At 49.4% G+C, this 20,864-nt stretch overlaps 1 protein-coding gene across 1 annotated transcript in view; it reads right to left on the reverse strand.

The window, feature by feature from the left end:
• Positions 1 to 20,557, reverse strand: part of ITPKB (inositol-trisphosphate 3-kinase B) — a 66,866-nt gene extending 46,309 nt beyond the window's left edge. Inside the window, exons 1-2 of the mRNA XM_041473961.1 lie at positions 20,225 to 20,557; positions 17,770 to 18,841 (exon numbers count right to left, since the gene is read on the reverse strand). Coding sequence (XP_041329895.1) covers positions 17,770 to 18,678 — 909 coding nt within the window. The 5' untranslated portion in view covers positions 18,679 to 18,841; positions 20,225 to 20,557. The remainder of the gene's footprint in view (positions 1 to 17,769; positions 18,842 to 20,224) is intronic.
• Positions 20,558 to 20,864: the final 307 nt, after the last annotated feature.

Below are 20,864 nucleotides of genomic sequence, written 5' to 3' on the forward strand. Positions count from 1 at the left end.
AGCCCCACAGCTCTGAGGAAGCAAGAACTGAGATAAAACCAGGCAGTCCTACAGTGAAGCAGAGAGTGATGGGGTCAGCAGCAGCACTCCCTGAAAATGCAGCTCATCTCCCTGCTCTTCCTTGAGGCTCTTAGGAATGATTTGCAATAAAAACTGCAGACACCTGAGGAACTACAGCCTGCTCCAGCATCACAGCTCCATTTTTCAGTGTTTGAGGTGCAGAGGACTTTTGCACAGAAGATGTGAGACATGAACATTGCAGCTAGGTTTGTGCTGGTGTCCACACGTGCACAAGCCCTGAAACTGGGCACACACCTCCTGTATGCACATGCATGGAGGAGACATGAACAAACCCAGCTAGATACCACGAGATTGTTTGTATTCGTTTACTGTAACATTTTGTCCTCTGGACCGAAATTCATCTCACCTATTTTTAGACAACTTCAATGTAGATGACTGCATCTATCCTAGTTAACTCCTTTTACAGTCACAGGGCTGCTCAGCCTCAGCTCCTCTCATGCTGTGCAGACAGGTCACATACAGTGCGTTCTGTAGGGGCCTGCTTCTCCCCACAAAGGGAGGCTGGCTCAGATCTAACTATTTGCCACAAATCCCACCCCAGCCATCCATCATTAAGTACTTTTAAAGTCTTGTTACCCAAGCTCTACTCTCTTCCCTCTGCCTTTCCATGTCAGCCTTGCATGATTCTTGCATGCTTTCTTCCACTACTTTTTCACAATGCAACTTTTTACATTATTTTCCCCTCCGCTTTGCTCCTTTTCCATCTCCTGATGAGATTTTGCACTCAGTCTCTCCCAGACTTCCCATTCTGCCTCCACCCCATAACACCCACCTCTCCTCCAGCTCTTTGGCCATCACCCAGCACCTGACACAGCTGGACACAGCTCCAAGTAAAAGTGGTTCCATCAACCTCTGCCCTCATCTTCATGGGACACTGCTCCACAATAATCCACACTTCATCATCACCTCCAGTTAAAGGTAGCCCTCATAACCCCAAAACTCAATATTTTTTGCTGGGGCAAAGCAAGTAAGTCTATTTCAAGGTAACCTCAGTGTCTTTAAGAAGCGCAACGAGCGGCAATAGGCAGGCAACTCTGCAGAGCCACATCATCTCTGCCACCCCTGCACCCCACCTCGGAGCACCCACACCCACCAGCACCGTGCCCCGGGGCTGTCCCCACTCACCCCGGGGGCTCACCCCGCACAGCTCCACGCCGCCATCCCAGCCGAGCCCGGCCTCCCCGGGCGGGCGCTGCCCCGCTCTGCGCACACTGCGACGCCCCAAGGATGCGGAGCACTTACACGTGGCTAGAGCAGATTCCCAGATGGCTTCACAGCTTCCCTTGTATTCTCTTTAGTCTTCCTGGCCCCCGTGGTCATTTCCCTTTTCCACCTGCCTTTCCCCTTCCTGCCTGCCTTATCTCTCTCTCCTGGCCCTGCTCTCCCACGCCGCAGCCGCCCCATCCCGCTGGCACCCCTTGCTCCTGCACTCACGGCATGGTCTCCACTCTGCAGCTCGCCCCGGCCTCTGCCCGGCTGCAACGTGAGTGTTGCAAGAGGAGGACAGCTGAAAAGACAATCAGAGAAAAACCAGGGAGAGTCTGTAGCTCAGCTTGACAGAATCCTGGAGAAAATAGTGTCAGAAAGGAATCATGCTCCAGTTCCAGCTGGAGCATGTGATGATACTGAAAACCCTTTGTATGCCTCTGTGAGATCAACTAAAGGCAAAAAAAGTGATGTGATGGCAGAGCAGAGGTGAAATGTAGGACTAAGGGGAGGAAAGAGAAAAAAGAAAAAAAGTAAACAGGAAAAAACAGGTAGATTCTTAGAGCCATTTCACATGTTTTTTTGAAAGTTGCACTTCCTTTGAATTATCTGTGCTGGAGATATTTTCAACCCAGCTCAACTTCCCTTGAAAGATTCATCTGGCATGCATTCAGTTTTCAGATGAACTTGCAAAACATGAAAGAAGCTGCAAGTGTCACTAAAATGTAGGATCATCCTCAGTTCTGAGATTGACAACTGTACATTGTCCTCCTTGATGGAAAAACATTGTCCCTTATCCTTTCCCTCCCTCCTCACCTTCTCTGACCTCTCCATGCCCAAATCCCAATAAAAGCAAGTTTACTTTTCCTCCAAATAGCATGGCAGACATCTCAAAATTACATAGGATCTTGATCAAAGTGTCTCCTAACTCATCTGGAATCTGATCCAAGGACACCAAGGGAAAGCTTTCTGCTTCACCCCTGGGTGTACATTATGTACATCATCAAAAAGAAATGTTCTGTTTGCTTACAGAAAGAGCAGTAGTAACTTAAGTCCCCTTGGCATGAACAAGAGCCCTGACCTAGGAAGAGAAGCTGCAGTAATTTCAAAATTGTTGACTGCACTTTCACAGAGTGTACTCAAACCGCTTTTTCCATTGATCTGACGACCCTGGTTACTCAAACAGCTCCTCAGCCTACTTCCTGTTCTGCTGGAGAGCTCAGCAGCCCTGCTAAGAAACAGAGGGAAAAAAACCCAAAATCTAACTTTATTCTTAGGCCATCAGAAATAGCTGTGGTGGATGGTTCCTATTTTTGTTCCAAAAATGTATTTATAACTTTACTGCCATCAGAGGGCACAGCAATGTGACCTGTCCTGCTCCCTGAGACGCCAGCTCAGCACAGTTGGTGAGCTGAGCCCGTGTACCACTGCCAACAGGTCCACATCTCTGAGCACAGGGGAAACTCAGTCTCTGTGCCACATTTTGTTGCTGGTCTCCCCTTGCTGTGATTTCAGATGCCTTGAAGGAGCCAGATGGGAGGGGGATTTTGCAATGCGGGCAGCTCTCCATGGTCTAGCCATGAATACAAACAATGCACTTCACCCAGCCATCTGTGGTTCGTGTTATTCTTACTCTGGATCACATCTATCCATTGTGCAAGCCCACCAGACTCAACAGAGATACAAGAGAATTGATTTGGCCCAATCTGATTCCAGTCTTGCAGCTAAAATGAAGTTCTAGAGTGCTGAATCTTCTCCATAAAGGTGACAGGGAAGTGTAGTTCAAGTTTGCTGATCCTGGTTCTTGCAGTAGCAAAAGAAGACAGCAAGGGACCAGCAGACAGCAGCAAATAAACTCTTTCCAGTGAGATCAGCTGGAGCTGCCACTGCAAAATCTGCCACTGAACCTGCACCTGGAGTCTCCCGTGCTTTTCCAAAAACCACAGGATATTTTTTAGATTAGTGGTGAAATCTGTGGCTTATCATCATCCAATCCAAAAATTAAAGTGTCTTAGGGGTTTAAAGGGATTAGCATGTATTTTCTAAAGTATTCTGTCTTTGGAGAATTTATTCCCCAAAGTTCTTACACTCTCTGAGACATTAAGTGCCATCACATTGTTAGTGTTTCCCGTGCCAGAGCTTGTTTCTCAAATCCCCACTAGCTTCAATAAACACTGACACCAAGTAATAACATTCAGCATGTGTGTTGCAATGTGTGCTATGTTACAGCTGGCCACGCTGTCTAAAACTGACTTGCAATTTAATTCCCAAGCAAGGAACTTCGTTGCGCAGTATATGGAAAATGTTGCTGTTACGCAAACCTCTGTTTTCTGACAATAGCCAGTAAAGCCACTTCCCTCCCTCAATTTTATATCCTGGAAATATTCTAATTCTGTTTGTTACGCCATCAGTGGTTCTAGCTAGCTTTTCAAAGGCATCTGCACTCCAGAAGACCATCTGCATGTTGTACACAACCTTCAGAACTGCCCTCCTGGTGTGATTTCACTGAAGTGCTCCCTGCAGATGGAGCACCTGGGAACAGCCCACCAGCTGGAATGTGACACACACACAATGTTCTGGCCTTTGCTCTGAGGATTAATTCCCTTTAAATGTGTAATAGCTCTAAGGACATGCTAAAAAGAAGAATATACTTGCTTTCCTCCCCGTGGGGGAGCAAGGACACATACCTATCAGCTGGAAAGGGGAAAAATGAACACTACAGCATCTTAATTCAAGAGGCAAACTGGGGAACACGTCAGTGTATCTGATGAGAGTAAATTGAAATCCAAACACCATTAGAGCTGCTAGAGAATGCTTGGCATCACTTCACACGGCGCCTCTGCACCATTCAATGACAAGGTGGTTTGGGATGGTTCATCAACCCTGCCTGGTATTTTCTGGGACCTATCACAGCCTAAGATTCTGTGCTGAAAGATGTACACAACCTTCCACAGACTGTCCAAATGCAGCTGCTCACTTCCAAAGTCGCTGCCTCCTCACTTCAGCATAATCAAAGCTGTACTCCCATCTCCTGGCAGCTGCTTGTGTCAAAGACCTGTGAATCACTTCTACAAGGAGAAAAAGCAATTGGTTCTCAAACTGTGTTTTATATAAACTATCAACAGGGAAGGAGTGTGGGGCCTCTTGTGCAGTTTGTACAGCCCTTGCTCTTCAGTGACCGCCTGTATCTCTTCCTGCACCCCTGCCTCTGGATTCAGCTGGGACAGAGAGGACTTTGGGTTTTGGTGGGGATGCAAGAGTCAGACGCCACCTGCCCTCCCAGGCCTCACGACAGGCATACAAACAGGAAGGCAGATTTTGCTTTAGTGTGTATGGGCTTTTTGTTTCAGCTGGGGCGGGGAGGGAGCGCTGGCGTGCTCCGATTGTTGCAGGCAGCCGAATCGGCTTACAGGCTCTGCCCTCCTGGCCTTTCTTTCCATTCAGCCCCATTCTTGACCCACAGAAGCAGCCCTTTCCACAGGCCCTTTGCCCACTCCTGCAGGTCTAATGTGAGCTCTGCCTTGTTCTCACAGCCCCCAGCTCTTGCAGTCATCAGGTAGCTGAGACTCTGAGTTTTCATTTTTTTTAAAAAAAAGTACATTTCTAGGCTTCTGCCTTGCAGAGAACAGATTGAAAAATTGTCCTGAGTGTGACTTATAGGCATGGAAACCAGGAAAACAATCAAATAAGCCCAGAACTTCCAAAAACCTTGACACTTTTGGTCGTTTTTAAGGCAATTGTCATTGTTTTCTGGGAGAGCTTGAGTTGGCAATGTTTGAACAGTAAATGCATGAATGAGGGAATTGCATTGCTGATGCACTCATTGGCCTTGACTCCTCATCCTGCTACAGGCATTGATCCCTGCCCTCTCCACTGCTGGGGACCCTGAGCCACCACAGAAAGTATCAGAGCTAACAGGGAGCACAGCCTGCTCTGATGCTCAGCCACTGCCAGCCCCTCTCCTCTACCATAAAAACATCCCTATCCTGTCCACACTATGAGATCCATCTTTCAGTAGCACTCAAATTACAGCAGGCCAGAAAAATGCTTACAAATCTGCCTGTTTCAGGCGAAACCCAGGATTTTCCCATGAACGGAAAAGATCCTTCCTATAGCCTGTGCCCCAAAGGGGCTGATGTTAAGAAGTTTGCTATCCCACACTGCAGCATCTATGCTCTCCCTCTTTTGTGCCAAAACCCTCCCAAGGCATGGAGAGGCGGGGCTCAGGACACAGTGAAGGTAAATCTCGGCAAAGGAGGCTCCACTCAGTCACCAAGGGATGAGGAAATGGCACAATGAGTCTCAGCCAGGCAGAAAACACAGCAGGGAACAGCAAATTCAACTATGGCTCATCGTACAGCAAACACGTGTGTTCCTTCCCCTCTGCCTGGGGAAACTCTGTGGCACGTTTTGGCTACAGCAAAGTGATTACCAGATATTTGCTCATTTTCCTTTAATGAATCACTTGAATGAGACCAGTGTGAGTGTCAGGGGAGTGAAAGTCTGTCATTCAGCTGTCTGCAAACCCCGGCTTCTCTGAAGATTTCTAGATCAGATTTCAGGGCCTCAGGAGTTTGGGTTATTTTTCTAAATGAGGCTCAACACTGCATCTTCTGGGGAAGATGCCAGTTATCTACAAAACCTACAGCTCTTATTAATTTGATACCACAGGTTTCAGTCTGAATCACAGCAATGTGTGGTTGACCTCAGAATAAACTAAAGTACTTGCTCCATGGCATTAGACTTAAGGGTTGGCCAGCATGGAAGCTGGATTTATTTTTAACACCTGAGCTCAATCAAAAAACTAGGGGAGGGGAGATGTTCAGATTGGGCTGGACACAGCTAAGATCATGGGGCTGAGAAAGGAAAACTCCACAATGTTTCATCTGGAGCCAAAGCAAAAGGAGGTGTTTCATTTTGGTTATGAAAGTCCTAAAAAACCTTTTCTCTTCTCTTCTTTCAATGTGTTTTAGTGGTGAGGTCAACTTTTAAGTGAAAAATGGCATTTTGAATCAAATCTACATTTCAAATACTTGCAAAACATAAACAAACCATCCCCAAAATGAAACAGTTCATTCTGAAAGTGTCAGAATGACATGCACTGCTATTTTTAACCTCCCTCCTTCTTCCCCCACCTCTGTATTTTTTTTCTAGGCCAGAACTATTCAGAAAATGTGTTTGAATTTGTGAATCATTTTGACTCCCCCTCTCCCCTGACATTTGCTGGAAAATCTATTCTCTGCCAAAAAACTGTTCTTCCAGATCCAGCCAGCTCCTACAACCTCTTGTCCTGCCAGGGTTTGTCTGGATCTGAGGCTCTGACTGCCCTGGGGACACAGCATGGCTGGTCCAGAGGAAGAGCAGGCCAGGAGGGCAAGCCCCAGCCTCTGTCCAGGCAGTGATGGGCTCTGAAAAAGCTCTGAGCCACCCTCTCTTGAGGCTGAACAGGGAGCTGGGCTCCAACAGAAGCCACCACACAGAAGGAGTTCCTCATCAGGCTGTGGCTTCCAGGTATGAGGGGAGTGCTTAGAGTTTTGGTTCTCTTGGAAAAATCTTGCATTCAAAGCCAGGCCCCTGAAGGTTAAGTGGATATACCATAGAGGCTTGGAGCTGTCTCCTATCAAGGTTACAAACAATTTAGCTTTGGATTCAGTCAAGACTTGAAAGCTCTGAGGCTTGCAATGCAATGTAGAGGTTTGATTCTTCATAGCCTGGCAATTCACAGAACAATTTATGCCTTTGCAGTGCAAGTGTAAATGTTACTGCTCCCATTTGTGCACGTTTTGCTACTACCCTGAAACTTTCAGTAAGTGGAAAACTTGGATCTCTTTCAGTCCTCACATCCAACTTATCTGTAAGTCTTGCAGATTTTTCAGGATAGCATCCCTAAAAGAGTCTTTCCAGCCTATCCACCCAAACAAAATTCACTTTCTGGGCTCATCACATCATATACCCATTTCTCATCTCAACAGCCTTTGCTCTCCAAAGATCCATCAAACTCCTTGCTGAAAGATGGCTTTTTGAATCTGTCATTTGGCCCTTCTGTGGCTCTCAGCCTCCCTACCTTGATTCCTTCTCCTGAGGTGCATCTCTAAGCTCCTTGGCTTTTCTTTCAAGACTGTGATTTAGTCTATTCCCATCACTTCTTATTTCAGCACTGAAAGGTCAGCTCCTGCGTATGCTCAAGCATGAGATCAGCCTATATTAAACAGGCTCCTCTGAGCTTTCTCCCTTCTGGGAAGGGTTCCCATCCACAGGAACAAACCTGGAACCTGGAACTGCCTCCTGAGCCACTCAAATGCTCAGAAACCAAATTCCAGACTTGGTTGGGATGTATGACACAGGAAAGACAATAACAGACTAGGTGGCATCGTGCAACCTCTGCATTTCCCTTTCATTACCAGCCCAGCATCTGGTCAATGTTTTGGTCATTTGTGACCACCTGGACTCCTCTGCCGCTTTCCTTGGCTCAGAAAAGCCATTCCAGCAACACAGGTTAGCATGAGAAAACAGAGACCTGAGGAGAGAGGCCAAGTCTTTTCTCCTCAAGATGAGACACAGATGAGGGGCTGCTAATGGAGGAGCTGAGCTACAGTCCTGGCTTCAGACCTTTTGTTTTAACCTGCCCAGCAAGGTGGCTTCCACAAGAGCCAGACAACATCAACTGCTCCCTCCTCTGAGAGTCTGATTCAGTTTGGAGCTGCTTTTCTAAAAGCTTATCTTGAATATGAACTTTACACAATTTTTTTGTCAGTGATCGTACATCTTGCTCAAAAGCTGTGACACGCACTGTTTGTGTGTGAAGGTGGGAATGTGACATCCAGCTTCTGTTTGCTTTGCAAAAAGATCAAGGTTAGTTCCCACTCCACTAAAAGCACGGAAGGGAAACACAGGATTTGTCAAGCAGAGATAAACCGAATTGAGAACATTTTATACACAAATTCCGAGGAGAAGGTTAAAACAATGGAGCTGGGAGAGTACACTTGTCAAGGCTTTTTGAAACAATCCTTTTTCCCATATTCTTTTAAAATACAACAGTAATTCAGGTGGATAGAGATAAGCCACCATTCTAAAATCTCTTTCCTTTGTTTCCTTTCTGGCAGCCCTGGTCTCCACCCCAGCAAGACATTCCTCCCAGGAACCCCAGGGTGGAGGGCTATCAGCTCTAAGTAAATATGGCTCCAAGGAGAGATAATAATTAACACACTCTTTCTGAAGCTGCTTTGGCAATTACAATTCCAAGTGCCCCCTACTCCTGTGACCACATGCCTTGCTTCCAAGGTCTATCTATTAATGGCAGCCCAAGACTGTTTAGAGTTGCTGCCCAGGGGTGCAGTCCCTGGCAAGGGCACGATGAGATGCTGGGACTGAAAGGCCAATGCAGAAACGCTCACCTCTTCTCCTTCCACTTGGAGGCACTGCCCATCCCTTCTTCTGCTGCCATAACAAGCACCTGCCTGGGCTCTGCACACTAGCTGTTATCCCACACTCCATCTGCAACAGCACCCAGAGGTGGGAATACCACCCTGGGATTGTTCATTTTCTGTGGGTACCCAGGGCAGGACAAGGTACGAGGTGATACTGAACTGGCCTCAGTGCAGCTAAGATGAAGCTGTACAGGCATGGATAAAAAAAAAATTAAAAAAAAAAAACCAGAATTTGGCTCCACTTCAGAGTTCAAAGAAATATTTGAGCCTATGTGCACTGATTCAGGCTCATCTCTAATTATGTCCCAAGTTCAGCCTTTAAAACCAGTTCTTTAGTCCTCAGTAAGGGTCACTTAGCAGTTGTTATTACAGTTTCTTGCCAATCTGTTGTTGGATTTTCCACTTGACATTATTAAGGGATTAAGTTGTTTGTCTCATCATCTTTTATCTGTCCTGTTCAGTTTCCTAAAAACAGACTTTAGCCAGACCAGAAAAGATAGGAGGGAAAACAAAAAAGCCCAGCATTTTCAAGATATAATCACGGTTTTGGATTTGCCATTATTATTGTTTAAATTTATTACTTTGGATATGTAAACTTTGCTGACTCCTTAATCTGGAATGTATTAAAGAAAGCATTAGGCATTACAACAAGTCATTGGATTACACTGCACCGATTCAGCTACAGCTGTGGAAGAAATATATAACAGGAGATCCCGTGGAGTTATACATTTCAGACTGAGTTCATCAATTGCCATAGAGAAGACAAAAACAAATGTAGCTGAGCCTGGAAAGAATGTTGCTAAAATTGGAGAAACATTTAATGCGAGTAGCCTAGGGGTGCAATAACTTTGCCTGTAATTTAACAAAACCCACCCACATAAAACATACCGAGAGAGATTACAGATTGGACTTTCTGATCTGCAGTCTGCCAAGAAAGCAAACCTGACTTTTTTCCCCCTTCCTGCAGATGCAGGTTTAAATGGTCCCTGCAGAGTGTTAAATATATATTACCCATAATAGCAACCACATTACATTTGGACACACTGCTAATTCTCCAGCTGGCTGCTCTGTACCTTGACTGCAGTGGGAGGACACCCCTGGATAACTAATGGAGCTGGCAGCTGCCAGCAAAGCAAGTCCTAGGGTCCACATGGTGAGAAGGAGCCTGCTCACCTCCCCCTCGCTCCCACCCCTTCCTGGAGCCCTGGTCTCCTCTCTTTTGAGAGGTACGCCCGGGCTTGTGCTTAAGTACCCCTTTAATGAAAATGTTCTGAATGCGTTGAGCTCAAGGGGATGAAAACTATTCCTACGCCTTCCCAAAATGCAGGTCTGCAACCAACAAGGCTCAGCGGTGAGCTGAAGGCCAGCAAGGCTCCTGCCCTTCTCTTGAGCGGCAGGGATCAGAGATTGTTCAGCAAGAAACGAGAGAAAGACACCCAACCCTGAAATGCAGTTTCCAAAAAGCCTCCCTGCAGAACTTTCCATTTATAAACCTCCTGTCTCCAAAGGCTCTGAGGCACTGGACCTGTGAACGGGCAAACCCCCCCAGAGGGACTGCATCTCTGGTTCATTAATTCTGCCTAAGGCTGGATTTACCACAAGATGTAACTGGATACATGCAGGAGTGAGCACGGCGAAAAACGCTCAAGGACCAAACCTGCAGCATGCTCCTGCTGGCTTCAGCGGAGCTACAACAGCTTTTATCAGCGTTTTATCTGACCCTAACAAAAGGAGCAAATTGTTTAGCAAAGGAAGAGGGCTCTTTGATTCTATCTTGCTGCAGATGAATTGCCCAAGCAAGGGCAAAGGGACAGGAAACGAAGGGGGAGGAGAAGGAGCTGATGCTGAAGGTAGGTGCTGCCATTGCTTAGCCCTTGCTAAACAGCCCCTTCTGCAAGTGCTGATGGGGTGGGAGGAAAGAGTTGCATCATCTCCTTGCCATAGCCATTTGACCAATATGTTGTGCTGGTTACTCCCGGTGGAGATACGCTGGTCTTCATTCTGGCTGCAGGGAGTTTCGTGACAGCAGACTGGAGGCCCCATGAGACCTCCCTCTGCTTTGCACAGTACAGGAACCCTATTGTCCAAAATCCCAAGTACAAGACTTAAAGTCAAGGATGAAACCTGGGAAAAACTCACATCAGTTCAGCGAGGTCCATGCCACAGCAACCCCAGGTGCCAACATCTCTGCAAATCAAATGTGTGAAGCAAACAGTGAAGAGACAATCTGATTCTCTTCTTTGATTCTAACTCATTAAAATGTCTGCAGGCACGTCCCTCCTGAGCACATCTATGTCTTTCACAGATACGAGGGATGCTTTACTATTACTTAAAACCACAACAGTGCAGAATGCTAATGCAGTTCCTGTTGTGTAGCACTGATCAGATACTACACTGTACTGCTTACAAGAAGTAGTTGTAAGTGCTAAGCACTTGTTGTTTTACCCCCTAGTTCTCCTTCCAAAAGCAATCCTTGTGTTTTGACCAGCAATAAATCTTACATCTAAAAGAAGAATTGAATTCCTTCTACTGGCTTGTCCCTTTTCCCATGTCATTAATGAAAAGAACTTTCTTTTCTACAAAGAAAGAAAAATCACTTCTTTCTTTTCATGGCTGGAATGTACGAAAAGACTGAAATAAAGATCAAGAGAGGGAAGAGTTTAACATGGGTCTTAGCAGCCTGCAGCAGCTCCTGACTCCAATATTACCCACCCCTGGGAAATTAAGGTCAGAAACCACTCTGCAAACGCATCCCGTGGCTGGCAGCAGCGATGAGGATCTCTACAGGCACACAGCTGTGACAGCAGCTCTGGGCTGAACTCCCACCATGCCTGCGAAAGAAGGAGCTGCAGCCTGCATTTTCCAAAGGCTTCCACCAATCCCCAATGCATTCCCAGTGCATGCACCCAGACTGAAACTTGCAGCTGGAGACCCTGAATGTACCTGCACCAAGCCATGCTGAAAGACACTGCTCATGATGATCACCCTGTTACAGAGCAAGTTGAATTTTGCTGTCTAAACACTGATTTAAAAGCCAATCACAGGCACTTGCTTTTGAGGCTGGTAGACCTCAGACTGAATCAGCTTTCTGAACTACTTGGAGCTGTTGTGCAGGCTATGCATGACCTGGGGTTGTACGTGTAGGAATAAAAATTCAATTCCAATAAATTTTATAGTAGACATTCAGAAACAGATTCCTCTGTCTTAAAGCAAACTCTTGGGCTAATTGTCAAGATCCCATTAGAGTAAGAGAGAAGAAAGCTATGTTAGGAGAACCTTAGGATGCCTGAGGAGACACCCAGCAAGGCTAAGCAAGATGAATGCCATAAAAGAGCCATTTCAAGTGACACAGCAAGCGTGGAAGCCAGCATTCCCCAAAAAGTCACATTTAAGAAAAGGGATTAGGCTGCAAAGCTACTCAGTGGTTTGAAAATGTTAACATGTAGTTTTCACTGTCTGTTAAATATTAACATATCTTTCTTAGAAAGCTTGGCTGGGCTTCATTAGAAGAAAGCAGGTCAAATTTACTGCACAAATTTACCTACAGGTATAAACAAAATAATCTCTAACCATTACAGAAGACTAATCTTAGCTGAAGCGACATTTAATGTCATACACAGATGCCATTATTTCTGTAGTGAGCTAGAACAGAATTACACGTACAGAAAACATTAGCTCAGCAGTGGCTTTCAGCCATCACATGGCACATGAGAACTCAGTGCTGCACTAATATTTTTTTCACATGCAAATCTGTCCTAACACATTATAGAAATAATATGGAAAACATGAGACAGGTGCTGACTACAATTTGGGTTTTGTCATTGCAAGCCTCTAAAAACCTGAAGACAAAACTCTGAAGTTTCCACTGATCCATGAAATTCACTCTGCGGACGTTCAGTTTTCCATCCAAGGGATCCAAACAGGCAAACTCCTGACATCTGGCAATTCCCACCAGAAGAGGTGGAAATCTGGCTCTTTCCAGAGCTGGGGACTCTAAGGATGATGGGCCTAACGTTTGTTCTTCCTGCACCTCAGAAATATGGGAGGAGGTTTATTTTGCTACTTTCATGGATGCTCTCAGCATGAAATTTTTTTAAGAAACAAAATATGCAAGAGACAGCAGCTGCGCTAGCAAGTAAGTCCTTCCACGAAAAGGATCTATGTGCCATGTAATTCCTGCCCTGTCAATAATGGAGAATGTGCACAGAGAAGAAACTCTTCCCAATGAGCTGAAAACAGCCTTGAAGTAGCACCATATGTCTCTCACTGGGTTACAGCAGCATCTTCACTTGGCCTCTGTGGGTGAGAGCCCATAAAAAAGCTGCTTATTCCCTAAGAAGGTCACGTGAGTAGGTAGAGGATTAGCTATGGAATAGGGAGTGATGCTTCGTGAAGTCCCTGGAGTGCACAGCCTCCATCCACAAAGAGCCTGAAGCTCTGCCCAGCCCTCCGAGCTCCGGGGTGTGCTCACCTCATCCCAGCAGGTCGAACACGCCGTGCTGCCAGGCCTGCTGAGCGTGCTGTTCTGAAAGGGGAAACACACAGGTGCCCACCTCATTCCCCTCTCCCCCCTAGTCTTCCTGCAGCAGGGAGACTCCATCCCTTGGCAGCTTACCAGGTGTGCTAAACATTTTCCCGTGCAATGATGTGCATTACTAAAAGAACAGTCGTTCTTCTGAGTAAGCCAGCAGGGCCCTAATACACCAGACATTATATTGATACTAAATCAGAGATACCACTCACAAGCTCATAAGCTTAGGAGCTTTTAAGACAAACACAGTGGGAGTAAGGAGTGAAATACATAAACACAGTTGGCATAAAGATATATTTTCACAGGGCTTGCATGTATCACCATAGCCATGTGGTCATGGTTTCTGTTACACGGAGACTTCCTGATCACAGCGACAGCTTGGAAAGGGAATGAAAGCATATTTAATTTGATTGATTTTTATAGGAACAAATCAGGACTCCTGTTGTCAGCTTATGCCTTGGAACATCTCAAAGAGAAATAAGCAAAGGTCCCAGAGGCCCTTGGCTGACACTAGCCCTATCTAAACTTGGCTCCTTTCAGGACTGCATTAACAGCCATTGTGAGTCAAACAAATAAATCAATTAAAAGAATGCCTGTCATCAGCACCGCCGTTAGCTTTTTCCAGAAGTTCTTCCATTTCGCACAGGTTAATGGAAGTCTCTTATTCTGAGAAATCTACTTAGCCTGCTGAAAGGAGCAGAAGTTTCACAGAGTACCAAGTCCCTTGATTACTATTCTGCTGTACATCCTTGCATTTCCCCAGCAGCTGTAGGAAAGCCAGGAAGAGGAACACTGCAGTGTCTTGCACTGTTTTTCCAGGAAGGGGTTCCTTTCCCCCCCAGCATGTAATTTTTCTATAGTACGTGCTTGCTTGCACAGTTTCTGCCTCTCCCCCCACTTGTCTGTTGCTTTGTCTCCAGTTTTGGAGAAGCTGACAAACAAGGGAATTTAGGTCAATGACAAGGACTCACTAATGACCAGCTTTGGAATATCTTTTGCTTAAGGGGCGCAGCCGGTTTCCAAGAGTGGGACAAGTCTCCTGCTGCAGAATACATCCTGGTTGTCAGCTCTTCCTTGGGAAGAGCCAACAGAGCCCCCAGAAGGGCAAAACTCATACACTGCTGCTTTTCCAGTCGAGAAGTCAGTGGGATTCACAGCTAGAACGTATCTTATTTTAGGTGTGAAATCTCCTTAGGAGACTGGGCTGCCATTTCAGGCTACCTGTGCCACTCAGAACCTGGGACAAAGGAGCACCTTCTCCCTTCCCTACACACCCAACCTGTGTGATCAGCCAGGAGGGGAGAAATTCTCCCCCTCAGCATGAGACAGCGATGGAGGCAGGTGCCTTCCCACAGTCGCTGCCTCCTCCTGCCTCAGGGGGTTGGTGAGCAGAGCCCTCAGGTCAGCTCCTTCCCCAGACTGCCCGTGCTGGTCACAGGGGGTGTGCAGAGAGTGCTCCCCTGCGGCATTTCCAAACCACAGTGTCCCCATACCAGCACGCTGCCTGGACAGCCCGTCCCTCCCACACAGCCCCAGAAGTGCAATCGCTCGAGTGTCTCTGAAACCTTGCAAGCATCAATAAACAAGCGTGGGGTTCCTCCGGCAGCAGCCCACAGCCTGGGGAAAGCCACAGCTGCAAAAGCCCTTACGTGGAAGTTTACTCAGACCTTAAGTGGATTTGCAATTAAACAACCAAACGTCACGTTGCTCCTGCTGTCACTGCACTTCACAAGTCTGCAACCACCATGGCAGGGTCACTGTTCCCCAGTTCTGTGCAGCCCACTGAGCACCAGGGCACTCCAGGGACAGGGAAAGCTCCGAGCAAACTGTTTCAACAAACAGACACAGAGCCCGTTTCACTCACAGAGCTGCTCCAGGTCACAGCGTCCAAAAATGTGGCCACAATACCTCCTTCCCTTTCACTTGGCAGCATAATTTTCTTACTGGCCAACTTTCAGGGCTGAACACAAAGTTTCCTACCTGCAGTACAAATGGAGGACGAGTCCATGCCAGCCGGAGGGATCTGCCTGTTTCCCCGGGATGTCAGGAGGAACTACAATAGACCGCCGGACATCCCTAACAGATTTGCTAAACCAGGCAGCCTCCAAAAAGGAAGGGCAGGAGCAGGCCTGCTGTTTATCAAATCTGTAAACATGCTATGTGAGATGTGCAGCACAGACTGTCTCTGCAGCAGGAACTGCTTTCCTGCCGCTCCTCATTACCTCTGTTCCAGGTACAAGAGCCTCCCCTGTGCCAGCAGTGCCCAGTGCAGGCAGGCAGGGCTCTCTGCCTGCCCTGCGTTTATCTACTCAACCCACATGCACCCAGGGGCACCTTGTTGGTTTCTCTCGGCCGAGATCTCCCAGGATTTGACTAAAAGCACGAGTTGTGGAGAGAGCTTCTCACACATTCTCCCTCATTACACAACTCATTTCCAGACCGTGTGCGTTGTTGAAAGGAAACAGTGAGTTCATGAAAACAAATGAGTGTGCAACCTGACACTGCTTCAGTAGCTGCCTTCTGCTGTCGTTATGGATTTACAAGTTACTGCCAACCAGTACACAAAGCTGGGTGTTATTTATACGAAATCAATTTTGAATTACTGGGCATTTGCACATGATCCTGCTGAGAAGTTGACTACAACCTGCCAAAGTCAGTGATCAGCCCTGCACGGGACCTGTGGAGCCCACTGGAAAGTATCATTGTAAATTACCCTCGCTGCCCTGCTGAGACTCCAGCACTGAAACACAAAATCAAGTGCATCTCCATAGGCTGCCTGACACATTTTGGACCACATCTTCGTCTCGTTTAGCCTGAGTAGTCCCATGGAGCCCAGCAGTTACTCTGATCTTAGACCTGATCCGAGCTCGCTCTCATCCAGAGCTTTTAGCAATACAAATGAGCCCTGCCTGTGCACTGCTGAGCCACCGGCCTGGCTGAGCTCACTGGAGGCCACGGGAGGTTGTGCACAGTCAGCTTGAGGCTCCAGGAAGCTTTCCACAGGAGCACCAGGCATGCTTTTGCCCATCAATGAACTGTTTTCAGCAGCAAATCAGTGGGATCTGGCACTAGGAACAGTCATTAGCGCAGAGAATGGAGCAGAGATTACTACAGCTCTGCACATAAAACCAGCAGAGTTTAATCAGCACAGGGATTGTAGCAGCTCCCAAAGGGAACAAGCTGATTCATCAGTTGAGAGCCCCAAAATACAAAACTGTCTGCAAACACGATGAACTGCAGGCTCATAATTTTGTTAACTGCTTTTACTCAGCTGCTGCTCCATCCTGAGCAGAACCAAGCCTGGATTCTTGGAATAGGACAAAAGGAGTACAAAAGAAAAGATATTTATTTCAGCCTGCTGAGTGTTTTACAAACCACAGTCTCAGTTCTTCCAAGTTTGATGCCTTCACTTAGATTGTTTCCCTGCACTAGTTTTCCTTGTGTCATTGCATTTAGCAGGAGTTTCACTACCATGTGTCTACAGGAAATTAAACACAGTGAAATACATCATTAAAGTTCATGAGCCTTTGTTAAACTCTTTAAACTAAGGAACCACTGGGCTGTCCTGCATGTTTCATGGTTTGTCATTGGGAGGCTCCAGTGCTGGGCTCAAATCAATGAGGTTGGAGAACCTCGTGATGGGTGCCCTGCACTGGGTTAAAGTGGTTCAAAGCCCTCTGGACAAGTGGTGTGACAGCTCAGAGCAAAGTAGGCTCTGTGTGATGCACTCACACATGCAATGAACTCCCCTAGTGACACCACAAACCCCATGACTGTCTCATGCCTTTGGAGAAAGCCTCAGAGCTCTCCTCTGTGAGGAGACCTTTCTTCTCTAAGGGTAACACAACACTGATGATTTCTCTCGCCTTAAGCCTCACAACCAGCTCCACAACAAAGATCCTGAAATAAATGAACTTAATATAAATACCTAATAAAAATATGTTTACCTAAAATATAAGATACCCCACAACCAAGAAGTATTATTCAAAAGGGGAATTACCAGAAATTCTAGAGCATTTTGCTTCTGTGTGAAAGACAGAGACATCGTGGTGATGGGCATCACTGTAAACATGAACAGACAGTGGGCCCACACAGTTTCAACTCCAGGGAAGAAATAAATTCTCCCTCAGGCTCATGTAAACCATGGGAAACCTCCAGCACCCAGGGAAGCTGTGCTGAGGAAAAACTGAAGCTTGTAACCACATGTCAGCAGAAGGCTGCAGTCCATGGATGTATTTTAAGCATGCTGGCAGGCAGCTTTGCAGCACCAGGGAAGCTCTGCAAGGACAGTGCACAATGCAACAAGCACCACTACTCTCTCATGAGAGGATTTTCTAGCTAGGAACCCCCCTTCCAAGTCTGAAAGTTTTTCATGTGAGGGAAAGCAAGCACCACTGAGCAAGTGTAAAGTTTCTCTGCAGAACTCTGCTGCAACACACCTCTGCCCGGCTGCTGCAGTTGTGCCTTGGAGCAGGGATGCCACAACCCTTCACCCCACCTCCCCAGGGCTGGTGCAAGACTCACCACTCGAGGTTTCTGCTGGTCCAGGGTCTGCAGGAAGGCGGGGGTCTGGTCCAGGGTGCGCTCAGGGTCACTGGAGATGTCCTCCTCGGACTCCTCCCAGGACGAGGAGAAGCCAGTGGAAGACGCAGAGGATGATGAGAGCTTCCGGACGGGCAGGCTGCCAGGGGGCACGGCGCCCGCCTCCTCCTCCGGGCCCCCCAGGTCTGTGACAATGACGGCAGGGATGCTCCCACCGATGGCTGGGTGCTGGCCCTTCAGTCCTGTGGGAACCACCACCACCTCCTCCTGCCGTGGTGCAGGCCCCGACTGCTCCAGGGGGCTGCTGCTCTCTGCCAGCTCCACCATCGGCACTGGCCTCCTGGAGGGCTCTGCAGTGCTCAGACAAACCTGTCCCCCACCAGCATCGGGGGCCTCGCTCTCTCCGTAGGCTCTCGGCCGGGGTCCAGTTCCAAGTCCCACCGCCGGTGCCGTGGGGCTGGCCGGCCGGGGCCGGGCCAGCCGGGGGCTCCGGGGTGGCTGGGCAGCAGAGCTGTGCGCCTGGATGTGCGCCTCGAAGAGCCCCACTTTCTGGTTCACCTGCACGTTGTGCAGCTCCCGCTGAAGCTGCCGTGCCATGGGCGGTCCCGGCTGTCCCTCCTCACCCCGGCTGCCCCGCCGGCCCCCGGGGCTGCCTGGCTGCCGCGGGGGCTCCTCGGGCAGCGGGAAGAGGAAAGCGGGGCCGCAGCGCGGGGAGCGGGGCGGCACCGGGGCCGGGCTGAAGACAGGGAGCGAGCGGCAGCTGCCGGGCGTCTCCGGACCCCTGGGCAGCACTTGTCCGGGAGGAGGCGGCGTCTTGCTCCTGCCGCTTGTCACCTCGCTGTTGCTATTCATCATCACCAAGCTATTGAGCGCATAGCAGTACACGGCCATAGTAGTCAGCCGGGGAGCACAGGGGGGCCGTCGCCACTGCCGCCTCGGCGTTCAGGCTCTGCGGGGCTGCCCGGGGTCTCTCCGCGACGGGACCAGCAGCATCGCCAGCAGGAAAACGGGGAGCTGGGCTGGCCCTGGCCCGCAGCTCCATAAAACGGGACAGCTGAGGAGAGAGAAGCAGTGAGAGTAGTGCTGCGCCCGCCCTTAGCTCACCATCCAGCTGGGCACACAGAGTGCCGGACTCTTCCCTTCCTGTGTGCCCCTCCCACCTGCATGCATCCCCAGTGTGCCACCCGTGGGGACACGGGCCAGCCGTCAGAAGGATCTGAGTGAAAGGGAAGTCGGGTTTGCGGCTGTTTCCCCTCTTCCCTGCCCCCTCTCCAGGTTGCCTGTCGGCACAGCTGCAACAGCAGTGTCCGAGAGGACACACAGCCAGCAGCCATTCCCACAACAGAATAAGAGAATTACAGTTAACTGGTGTGAACTGAAAGTTGGCAGCTTTCAAGTGCTCGCCCCAAAACCTGGCATTTTCAAAAGGAAGATAAAAAACTCCAAACAACTTAAATTTGCCTCCCTCCAGTCTGTCACCTATAGCAAGACCAAGTCTCAGGAATGGATTTATGTTATACGATACATGGGAAGACTCCCTGCTTACACTGTTTTGTATGGTACAGGGTCACATCTCAAGTTAGTCCCCTAACCTACCATGTGCAACAACACGGCTTTGCACATCTTCATGAATGCCCTGGCTAAACGTGCCTTCCCTGTGCACATCTGCTGTCCGGGACATTGCAGGCTGCAACTGCCTCAAAGTCACAGGCCGGACCCCACATGCAGAGATGTGCAGCGCTGTTTGTTCTGGAGAGTGTGTACACACATGAAAGAGGCTCTGCTTTCGGAGGTGGTTCTCTGTGCCCCCGTGCATGTCAGTGTACTTTCCGTCATCTCCTGTTTGCTCCATGTGCCCTGGAGTTGCAGTCCCCATCCCGTGTCGGGGCATGGGAACTCCTGAGATCTGCGCAAACACACTGCCCACATGAGAGTACAAACTTGTTTACACACAGTGCGCTAACTCTGGCTATGGGTGAACACGCCTCTGGAAGCACTCGTGTGTGATGCTATCAGCGGTATCCCTGTGAGGCTCCTGGCAGGTAAATGCCCTCAAGTCTAAGCGCAGTCCCAACTGACGGTGTGACCAAAGGGCTTCCCATCCCTCCAGGCACTGCTTGGAGGCAGTGCGAGGCTCAGCAGAGCCCAGGCAGCGCGGACAGCCACTCTTTGCAGGGATCCCCGGCACAGCAACGCTCCCAGCACTCCGGCTCGGCTGCCAAAACGAGCACCGGCATAAGGTGCTCGGCCAGACTTCGGCTGTGGGACAGCCCGCTCGGCCCCTGTGCAGCACCCTGCCCCTCTGCCCGCCCCCAGCTCGCCCCTTCCCCCCCGCGGGGCCCGGCTTGCTCCCCTCACCGCCCCCGGCGCGGCTGTCCGAGATCCCCCGGCGGAGGGGCGGCCGCGACCCCCTCCTTTCCCCGTCGCCGCTGCTTACCTGGGGTCGGGATCCGCGCCCGCCCTCAGTGCGCGCCGCCCGGCAGCGCCCGCCGGCGGCCGCGGGGCGCTGCCGAAACCATCGCCGCGGGGCTGCCGGGACTCCCGCTCCCTCCGCCGCTCCGAGCGCCTCTCCTCGCCCCGGGGCGGGCCGGCCGCGCCGGGCTCTGCCCCTCCGCGCCTCGGCGGCCAAGGCTGCACGGGCGGCTCCGCGCTCCGGGCAGCTCCGCGCCGCGGCCCCGGCGCCCGCTCCCGGTGCGGCTGGAAAGGCGGAGGGAGCAGGAGGAGGAGGAGGAGGAGAGGGAGAGGAGCGGCGAGGAGGAGGAGAGCGGAGGGAGGGGGTAGGAGAGCAGGAAGGAAGTTGTGAGTCTGTCTGGGGTTGAACTCAGCGGAACAAGTTTTTTTTTTTTTTTTTTTTTTCTCTTCTCGCTCGGCTCAGGCTGGAGGGAAATACTGAAAAAAAAAAAGTTTCCATTGTTAACTAAGAAAAAAAAAAAAAACCAAAACAACACCGTCGCCGTGCTTTGGTGGCTGAGCTGTGGGTTCAAGACACACGAAGCATTTTCCACCCGCGGCCGCGGCGTGCGGTGCGGGCCCGGCAGAGCCCCCGGTCAGCCCCGGCACCGCCCGCCCGGGGGGGC

Source organism: Pyrgilauda ruficollis, unplaced genomic scaffold (genome assembly GCF_017590135.1).
Source record: "Pyrgilauda ruficollis isolate IOZ18807 unplaced genomic scaffold, ASM1759013v1 scaffold31, whole genome shotgun sequence".
Lineage (NCBI taxonomy): Eukaryota > Metazoa > Chordata > Aves > Passeriformes > Passeridae > Pyrgilauda > Pyrgilauda ruficollis.